Source organism: Trachurus japonicus, chromosome 5, assembly GCF_045865225.1.
Source record: "Trachurus japonicus isolate A0001 chromosome 5, Traja_1.0".
Taxonomy (NCBI): domain Eukaryota; kingdom Metazoa; phylum Chordata; class Actinopteri; order Carangiformes; family Carangidae; genus Trachurus; species Trachurus japonicus.
In genome coordinates, this window is record NC_140911.1 from 23,626,493 (window position 1) to 23,636,044 (window position 9,552).

The following is a 9,552-nucleotide window of genomic DNA, read 5'->3' on the forward strand; positions in this document are numbered from 1 at the left end:
GGGGTTTTAGTTTGTTTTTGTTTTGTTTTGTTTTTGTGCATGAACCTTTCAGACTTTTAATGATGTTTGTAATCCTGAATGTTTTCAGGCTGAGTCTCCGGGCCGATTGGCATCACTGCACCGCATCAGGCTTCGCAGAAAACAGTCACCCAACATGTTCTATCTCGACTCAACATTTTAATTTTAACTATTGTGTTCAGCTTTTTTAAGGGAGAATGCTGACATTTTGTGCGTAGCTGTTTTTGTATTTGTTTGAAGGTGGGTTTATTTTGATTTTGGTAAGTTAAGTTTCATAGTTTCAGCCTGCTTCCGGTCTTTGTACTTTGTGCATGGTGGATTGCTCCAATGTTTCACACCTTGGTATTTCTAAGAAACCACATTACATTACACTGACTAAAGAAAACAAACTGGAGAAAATGTATTGTGATTTATCATTCAGATCATAAGATTTGGACCTACTAAATACACATCCCTTATTAATTTTGACAAAAACATGTCATGGAGTTTGCTCATAATGAGGACTTACTATATAATTTAAAGAAAAGTTCTTTCTTGCAATTGTGAGAAAACACTAGATTATGAGATCTTTATCTCATAAGTGTAAGAAATTATTGTCATTTTCATAAGATTTGTATCTAAAAAGTACAAGGTTTAAATCTTGTAGTTATGTAGTAATATTGTATATTATCTCTGTCTTTACATGCATATCTAAAAATTACAAGATGCGTAACATAATGAGATTATTGTGTTGTAATTAAGATATGGATGCCTGATTAATGCAATTTAGGGTTTAATAAATTTTCTTGTAGTCATGACTTCTGTACCACATAGTTAAAATGTTTCATTAAATCTTATCTATATTCCAGTTGCTATATTAGATTTCGCAATCAAAAGAAAATGGTGATAATTAAGAGATCTTTTAAGATCTCTACTTCAGAAATCTGTAATCTTAAAAAGGATTTCTATAAAAGAAAGTTGCTGTGATTACAAGACGTTTTCTTGTAATTATAACATGTTAATAGTTTTCTTGAAATATAATTATATAATTTAAAGTTTGTTCAACAGAAGTCACTTAACAGTTTGTCTCCAGTTTGTTTGTCCTTAATGAATGTGTAAACATGTGTCTTTATATTTCTGATTCAGACAAGCAGAACTTTTCAGCGTCAGACTCTTTGCATTGGAGAAAGTCGACAATGAAAATATCTGTTTTTATTCGTAGCTGAGGTACAAAACAGAACATTTTCTTCTTTTCATCAAAGTCTGGTGGTTAATGTGAAGTGAGTCTGATCGACGAAGACTCGGCTGTTTGTGGTCCTCACAGCTGGAGAATGTAAATACAGTCTGTCCTTCGTCCTGCCTGCAGACAAACTGCAGCTTCACTCTCCCAGTAAAAAATATATCCAACCCAGTACAACCAGTCCGACTTGTCTGATCATTTATACTGGACACACTGAAACATGCTGATTTCTTCAGATTTTCTGTAGTGTTATGTAGAAGTTTGTTCACAAGATTTCAGAAATGTTTTCCAGTAATGATTCCTAGTACAAAAAATACAATATCATTTGTCCACAAAAGGTGGAAAATATAAAATTGTGTTAACAACTGTGCTGTTGGGCTTTTTGAGTACAATAGCAGTTTTATTATGATTAGCACTGCTTCAACAATTAAAGTGGCACATGTAAATCTTAGGGTTTTAAACCGGGAAAAACAATTGTATTGTATTGTGTGTTCACAATACAAAATAAAACCCCTTTTAGATTTTTGTAGCTAGTGCTTTTATTTTGAAATGTAACCGGAAGAGTTGTCGGTGCTGCTAGCTTGTTTCACACCAGCGGAAACGATTGTAACTTACAGGAAACAGACGTCAAACAATCACAGATGATTACTGGATACTAGGATATCGATAAACATTTACCCTCGACATCTGTCAGCGCTGTGACCCCGGTAACGTCCAGGTAACGTCCAGTTTGTGTCATCGGCCGGATAGTAAACACACTTAGCTTCCGGTGTTAGCCGCAGTTCCCGTTAGCGCAGCCCGGCCCGCCACAGTCAGCTCAGCCGGACCGAGTGAACGGGACCAGGACGGTGTCCAGGATGGGAGCCCACCGCAGCGAGGGAGGCCGGGACTGGCTGGAGCAGGACGCGCAGGAGCAGCCGGAGCAGGTCCCGGTAAGAGCCGGAGCTAAAGGCGGCTAACGGGCTAGCTTAGCTCCAAGCTAACGTTAACCAACCCGGACCTCAGACGGGTCATTATGTGATGTTTCATCCTGTGTTAACCATAGACTCAGGTGTTAACACAGTTATGTTGTATTTGATCTAAAATAAAATCTGACAAAACCTGCTCCATCCTCAACAAAGCAACAAAACCTGAAAAAGAAAGAAACTGAAAAAAAAAACCTGAAAAAGAAAGAAACTGAAAAAAAAAAAAAAAAAAAGGTGTCACTGTGTCTGAGGTGAGGTCACCTGAGGTAACCAGCATGACAGTTGTTTATTTATTATTATGGACCAGCAGGTGAGCATGGATCAAATAAACACAGCTCACACCATCAGAGCCAATGGACACACACTCACTGTTTAGCTTGAGGACAAGAACCAAAACCTGCTGTTTTCCAGCAAAACATTTTCTTCTCATGGTGTGTGTGTGTGTGTGTGTGTGTGTGTGTTTTGCAGAAGCCGTGGAATGTGATGATCAAACACAGACAGATTCACAGACGAGGACGGCGCTCACACATGACTGTCAGGTCAGTACCGGCTGATACTGGTTCATACTGTTTGTTCTCTACAATACATTTCTAATGATGAAGTAGTTCATGTACCGTGTTGTGTGACCACATCTGATCACTGAGTGAGGTTGCTGTGATGTCAGAGTTGCTAAGCAACAGGTGGTCAATGGTTTCACATCAGATGAGTGAGTCACAGGTGCAGGTAACAGCTGTGTGTGTGTGTGTCTGTGTGTGTGCAGCTACACAGATCCTCAGGTGTCCATGGACCTGTTGAGGGCGGTGCTTCAGCCCAGTTTCAACGATGACATCATGGCCGTGTTCAAGAAGTACCACAAGGTCAGAGGTCACGTTCACATACAGATGATTGTTGTGATGCAGAGTTTTCTGAGTTTCCTTATTCAGATAAGTGTGTGAACGGTGTCGTTGTGTTGTAGTTCTTTGAGAAGGCAGCAGAGAATGTGAAGGAGAACGTGGGAGAAGACATTCAGACCGATCAGCTGATCAAAGAGGCCTGCAGGAACGTACTGGAACATGTGAGCTCACTTTCTGTTGTCTGACCTTTGACCTTGATGGTCATGTGACCATCTGTACCACCTGTGTGTCTTTGATGCTGTTAACTCACAGTATTTAATCTGATTCATCATAAACAAACAAAGACATTTGACTGAGACCATGAGACGACCTCACGACCCTTTGACCTTACCCGTCTTTGGTGACCATGGTTTCCCTCTGTCTTCATGTCATTTCCAGGCCAAACAGCTGTTTCCAGAGGGGGAGGTGAAGACGACAGGGCCAGAGGTCGCCAACAAGGTAGGAACCCTCAAAGTGAACAACAGGATCACGAGGAACAGGTTGTAGTCTGGTCTGGTTTTTATCCTGTGCTGGTTCTTTACATTTATTTATTTATTTATTTATTTATTTATTTTTATTTATTTAGCACAAACAATATCATTTAAAACAACATGGACAATCATCATAACTGGGATGTGCAGAGGGGAGGTATAAAACCCCAAAGGACCTTATATAAAAACCTCACCCACATATTCAAGAACCAAATTTGTTACAATTTAAAAACAATAGACGATAGGAAATAATTATTAAACAATAACGAAAAATAAATAGAAAAGTAAGTGATTAAACAGTAAATATTAGGAAATAAGGAAAAATACATACATAAATGAATAATACAAAACAATAATAATGAATGAGATGATAAACCATCCTGTGCTGGTTCTTTGTGTCCTGACAGAGGTCCAGACCTGTTGATGAAGACTACAGTCAGAGAGGAAGCCCCCTCCTCAAGAAGGTAGCATGACCTCTGACAATGTTGATTGGAAGCTGTTCAACCTGAACCAAAACTCAGGTGTGAGACGTGTGGTGGTGAAACTTTTCTTCACTGTGTTCAAATTGTGTGTCTTCAGAGAAAAACCCGTCCCAGCGCTGCACTCGCCTCCGATCGACCTCTGACCTTCTCCTCTCAGTGAGTATCTGACAGGTGACATCATCAGTATCCGGGTAGATTGTCGCACCTGACTAATGCTCCGACCGTTCGTCCTCAGAGTGAAGCCAAAGTCTGACCCCATCAAGAGAGAAGGACCAAAGGTGAGAGGTCATTGACAGGTGTTCTCAGGTCAAGTCTAAACTACAGCATGCGTCAAGATTCAGGTGCATCAGCACAGAACCAGAGGTGATCTGAGCTAAACTCTGCATTACAACCACAGAACAGCTGAGACCATATAATAATATAACTTTATTTTGGACACAGGTTAGGTCCATAGAGACAAGACAATGAGACAATAAAAACAAGAAGAAACAGTAAAACAATTTTTAGAAAATGTAAAAGCTCCTATAGAGATTGTTATACCAGTGTTTCTGGAGACCAGATGTAGACCGATAGCGGCTTTGCTTTGGGCTAATTAATGCCTTTATAATAGAATTTCGGGACTTGTCCAAACAAGACATGAAATGTTATTGGTAAAAGTGAGCCTCAATATGTACACACATACATAAGGTCATTCTCACCCACTCCCCAGTGAGTGTGTGTGTGTGTGTACTTAACCTGTTTCTCTGTGTCTTTCAGTGGGAGCCTTCCAGACTGAACGAACGCAGCACATTTGTTCTCGGCTCAAGAGCAAACAAGTAAGAGTACTACAAACACATACATAAAATACTAATTATTTCCATCAATAGGATGAAGTCCACATATGTTTACTGTCACAGCGTTTGCTTCAGATACATGGCTGATCTGGGGTCAGGGGCGGTTTGTTTTGTTGTAGTCAGAGACATCAGTGGTTTGACTCTGTAGAGGGAAAATACTGATGATGATTTTTGTGTCTTGTTGTTTTTCCTGTACTTTTTAGCGTGGTCATGTTGTTGATATACAATGCAGTTTAAATTGCTCATGTAAGAGGTAGACTGACTGTAAACCTGTTGCTGTGATGTCACTGTGCAGGGCGCTGGGGATGGGTGGGACCAGAGGCCGAATCTACATCAAACACGCCGACTTGTTCAAGGTAATAACACTGAGAAACACTTGTGAAATACGCAGACTCTTACAAAGCAGCGTTGTACTGTGATCATCTAGATCGCTCTGTCGTGCCGCATTTGAATACTGATCTGTGTGTGTGTGTGTGTGTGTGTGTGTGTGTCAGTATGCTGCAGACGCTAAGGACAAACAATGGTTGGCTGAGCGACACCACATGAGAGCAACAGGAGGGAAGATGGTGAGAAGAAACACAATGAACACTGACATGTAGAATATGGAAACACAAACAAGTGTCCTGCATCCAGTTCTCTAATCCAGAGTCTAGGTTTGGAGGTAGACTTTCTTATGTGAAACCACATCAGTGTTATCTTGTTCAGTAGAAGAGACCTGACCTGATTTTTACACCCTTGGGACTTCAAGTTTCATCATAATGTATTAGAAGGACAGGGGCCGAGGTCTAAGGCTCCCTGGACCTCATGTGTGATATAAAAAAATACTGAATATAACTTTCAAGTTTATGCAGAAACACACGTTAAAGGGATAGTTCAACATTTTAGCAAATTGGCTCATTGCCATAATCGCTTGTCATAGCAGTAGGTTTGTTACCTTTAATTGTGGGTGCAAGCTATTTTTAGAACGGCGGAGCGGAGCGGCGAGCTGCTCAGAGCTACGCTACGTTGGCTGATGGGATTTCTTGGTTTCCCTCATCAAACTCATCAAATACACAATCCAACAACTCCAAAACGCTCTGGTGGACAAGTTGTGACCTGCACATTCACCACGCTATGAGATAATAACGGAACGTTACAAGACAGAGTTGTTTTAGAGGTAAATTCATGCAAAACCGCTGATGCACATTGTCTTCAAGGACAGTTTTTCAGCAAGCAAACTGTATTTACCTCAAACGGCTCCGTCTCGTAACGTTCCATTATTATCTCATAGCGTGGTGAATGTGCAGGTCACAACTTGTCCATGAAAGCGTTTTGGAGTTTTTGGATTGTGTATTTGATGAGTTTGATGAGGGAAACCAAGAAATTCCATTAGCCTCCGTAGCGTAGCTCTGAGAAGCCTGCCGCTCTGCTCTGCCGTTCTAAAAATAGCTTACACCGACAAATAAAGGTAATGGACAATGGAAATGGGCCAATTTGTCAAAATGTTGAACTATCCCTTTAACACCTGAGACTTTACAGCTGCTCCTGAACGCACCACTGTCTGTAACACTTGTTGTGTGTTATGTGTTCAGGCCTACCTGCTGATTGAGGAGGACATCCAGGATCTCTCCCGCAGTGACGAGTACAAGTGAGTCTGATGTAATCTGTCGCCACAGTAACCGCCTACATGGGTTTACCTCCCCTTGCCAGTTACCATGGTAACACTTCTGTGTGTGTGTATGTTCAGGGACTGCCCAGATGTCAAGATGGATGAGATGAAGCCATTCAATGTTCCCATATGGATGGTGGAGAAGATGCAGAGAGCCATGGAGGCTCAGAGAGACGCTGACCTCTGACCCCTCCAACACACACTGTACACATGACCTTTGACCCCCTCACACCAGCAGTCCATCGGGGGAAAAAAAACAGCCAGGTACTGGATTAAAAAAAAGAGATTGCTCATGTGACCACCAGACTCTGAACTGATTGAGTCTTTATTTAGTTTTTATTTACTGTTGTTTTTTAGAAAAAATGGAAAAAATGAAATAAAAACTGACATGAGAACATGTTTTTCCAGATCAGACTCAGAGTTTAAGTGTCTTTTCTTTTGTGTCCTTCTCTTTTTTTTTTATTACAATATGACATTTGAAAACCAACACCAGCACACTTGACAGGCAGGTAAACAGATGACACACCACGTGCTGCAGGTTGTGACATGACAGACTTTATTTATAAAAAATAAACAAACAAATAAGAACAACAAGACATCATGAGGAGGGGCGGGGCATCACTCTATCCCTTCCTGTTTGTCTTTGATGGCGACTCTGAAACGCTCCTCCAGCAGGGACAGCTCACTGATCAGATCTGTGATGGCGTTCGTAAATGCTTCCTGTCAATTGAACATCCCAATCTGTCAATAACACATCCCATCCTGTCAAAATAAAAGTGTTTAAGAGTGTGTGTGTGTGTGTGTGTGTTACCTGTGGACTGTAGTCTGGTGTGGTCTGTACTCTGATGACGATCTTGTGCTCTAGAGGATGAGGAACTTTATAACCAGCAAACAGAACCTGAGGATCCTTCAGCAGCTGCCTGTGACGTGCAACAACACACACAATCAGGAGTTAATCAGATCCATATTGACTGGAGTCAGGTGTAGCTGTCACTTTGAAGAGCAACAGTCAACTCATAATTTACCAGAGATATTGATCATACAACAGGCAATCAAATGATGACCGAGAGAGGCTTTCCTCTTTGATGTTGTGTTGCATCAGATGGATTAGACTAACTTCACTTTTATATTGGTAATGTAGGTGCGTGCATCTCATTCAGAGCGAATTTATATGCTCCCTTCAATAATCAATAGGACTAGGCTTACCACTTAAGCTGTAACTCTACTTGTTTTCAACCTCTTATTAACTTTCTTCATCAACAGTTTTGTTGGTCATAGATGTTGTGATGACTCCAGCTGATGTCTTCACGTGACACATTAGGTATGGTTTGACTCTACTAATCAGCTCTGTGACATGATCTGTGTTCATTCTGATCAGCTAATAATGAAACTAATAACATTCATACAGTGGTTCTGGTTTTAAAACCTTTCACAATAAAAGCTGCTATACTGAGACTTTTCGTGTTGCCACCGCGTTTAGCACTCTGTTAGCCTCCAGTTGCTTGTACATTACATTATATCCATGTTATTCCTACTAGCCTAAATTATTTTATTCTCCTATTTATCGTATGTGTGTTTTTATTATTATTATTATATTCTATTGGAGCTGCTGTGAAGCAATAATTTCCTGTAAAGGATGAATAAAGTATTGTTTTATTCTATTCTGTTCTGCCAGCCTCCTGTTAGCTCCGTGGTTAGCTCCGTGGTTAGCACGTTAGCAGTGTTAGCATCGTTAGCCTCTTACGCTCGGATGATGTTTCCCAGCGTGTGGTCCTCCTTGTTCAGGGTGAACAGACAGGCGTTGGGGACTTTTGTGTCCTTGGTGATGCTGATCTTCTTCTCTCCTTCAAACAGCAGAAACGACTCGAAGGCTGGAGGTGCGTTCATTTTCCCTGGATGCGAGGCGGCGAGTCAGAGCTCGGACCAACAAGAAGAAACACTCCTTCAAAACAAGACGAGGACTTCCGGCTCAGCCTTCTTCGTCTCGACGGATGTACAAAGTGAGGAATGTCCCCCAGACCTCCGAGGAGGACCTGGCTGCAGCTGGAACAGCAGCTTAGCTCAGGAAATTACTCTTATTAAACACGGGTTTCAGTTAACTTGTTTGTTTATGTTTGTGAGTCCACAGAGGCAGGATGTTGGTTTCAGAACAAACTGACAGCAACAAATATTAGATTCAGAGACCAGATACCATCTTTTAACGACCATCTTTTAACGGGATTCACGCCACTTGGATTGAGTCCTACCTGTAAAGGCCATGAGTTCAGGTCTGACCTGTGGCCGGGCCTTTACTGCATGTCATTTCTTTTCTCTGTCTATCTCTCACCAGACTATCTGAATAAAAGTATATATATATATATACATATATATATATATAAACAAATACTGAGAACAATAGGGCGTTAAGTCTTTAGTCTTTTAGTCTGTTGTACCTGAGTTTCTAGACTCATCACTATCCTGAACACACACAATTCAACATCTGATTTTTCTTTGAATGTTGTCAGTTTGTACCTTTGTGTTTTATCTTGATTTTGATTTACTGTATTTAATTGTTTGGATGAGGGGCATCATCAAACCAAGAAAACTGAAACAAATTGGACCACATACTGCCATCTGATAATATTTTAACCCAGTAAAGTGTTTGAGAGGGTTAGGGTTGACCAAAACAGTCTGTGTGAGAGCCAAAATGCAAGACAAGCGTTTGTAGTTTTGTCTGCTTCATTTTTAGTTAGCTAACATTTGGGTGGGTTTCTTTTCTTTATTTTTGTGTGTGCAGTAACTGGACCCGACCCACCTCAAACGCCAACAATTTAGAAAGATGACCTGTCAGGTAAAGAAGAAGGACGACCCTTTTAAACTGCGACAGTAACGTGCACTCACTGCGTAAAAACAAACGTGCACTACGTCAACTGTTGTCTCTTTCCTGGTTCGATCGGTTTCGTGGCTCAGTTCCGGAAATGCCTCCTGACCAATCACAGTGCCGCTCCGTCCATACTCGCTCTTCTCATTGGTCAGCGGGAGGTG

At 41.1% G+C, this 9,552-nt stretch overlaps 2 protein-coding genes across 3 annotated transcripts; one reads left to right on the forward strand and one right to left on the reverse strand.

Annotated features, from left to right (window-relative positions):
* The first annotated feature begins 1,803 nt into the window (after positions 1–1,803).
* Positions 1,804–6,774, forward strand: LOC146987589 (deoxynucleotidyltransferase terminal-interacting protein 1-like). 2 transcript variants are annotated; one of them, XM_085776805.1, is made up of 13 exons: positions 1,804–2,169; positions 2,671–2,741; positions 2,963–3,059; positions 3,158–3,256; positions 3,474–3,533; positions 3,973–4,029; positions 4,145–4,203; positions 4,283–4,325; positions 4,804–4,862; positions 5,176–5,236; positions 5,375–5,446; positions 6,452–6,507; positions 6,607–6,774. In XM_085776805.1, exons 1-13 carry the CDS (start codon positions 2,095–2,097, stop codon positions 6,713–6,715), a joined length of 918 nt encoding a protein of 305 aa, XP_085632931.1. In that variant the 5' UTR covers positions 1,804–2,094; the 3' UTR covers positions 6,716–6,774. The 2 variants fall into 2 exon arrangements, with proteins under 2 accessions (XP_085632931.1, XP_085632933.1); XM_085776807.1 differs by having other exon boundaries at positions 1,936–2,169; positions 3,474–3,528; positions 3,971–4,029.
* A 289-nt stretch (positions 6,775–7,063) lies between these two features.
* Positions 7,064–8,504, reverse strand: polr2j (RNA polymerase II subunit J). The gene is made up of 3 exons (XM_085776808.1): positions 8,273–8,504; positions 7,340–7,448; positions 7,064–7,248 (listed from the first exon to the last, which is right to left on the reverse strand). Exons 1-3 carry the CDS (start codon positions 8,413–8,415, stop codon positions 7,147–7,149), a joined length of 354 nt encoding a protein of 117 aa, XP_085632934.1. The 5' UTR covers positions 8,416–8,504; the 3' UTR covers positions 7,064–7,146.
* Positions 8,505–9,552: the final 1,048 nt, after the last annotated feature.

What these genes read in the sequence shown, in the direction of transcription:
- LOC146987589 (XM_085776805.1), top strand. Translation starts at nt 2,095, where the DNA reads ATGGGAGCCCACCGCAGCGAGGGAGGCCGGGACTGGCTGGAGCAGGAC. An exon ending in TGTTCAAGAAGTACCACAAG is followed by an intron (nt 3,060 to 3,157) that starts GTCAGAGGTCAC and finishes GTTGTGTTGTAG; the next exon opens with TTCTTTGAGAAGGCAGCAGA. An exon ending in GCAGGAACGTACTGGAACAT is followed by an intron (nt 3,257 to 3,473) that starts GTGAGCTCACTT and finishes TGTCATTTCCAG; the next exon opens with GCCAAACAGCTGTTTCCAGA.
- polr2j (XM_085776808.1), bottom strand. Translation starts at nt 8,415, where the DNA reads ATGAACGCACCTCCAGCCTTCGAGTCGTTTCTGCTGTTTGAAGGAGAG. An exon ending in CTGGGAAACATCATCCGAGC is followed by an intron (nt 7,449 to 8,272) that starts GTAAGAGGCTAA and finishes TGCACGTCACAG; the next exon opens with GCAGCTGCTGAAGGATCCTC. An exon ending in CACCAGACTACAGTCCACAG is followed by an intron (nt 7,249 to 7,339) that starts GTAACACACACA and finishes TTCAATTGACAG; the next exon opens with GAAGCATTTACGAACGCCAT.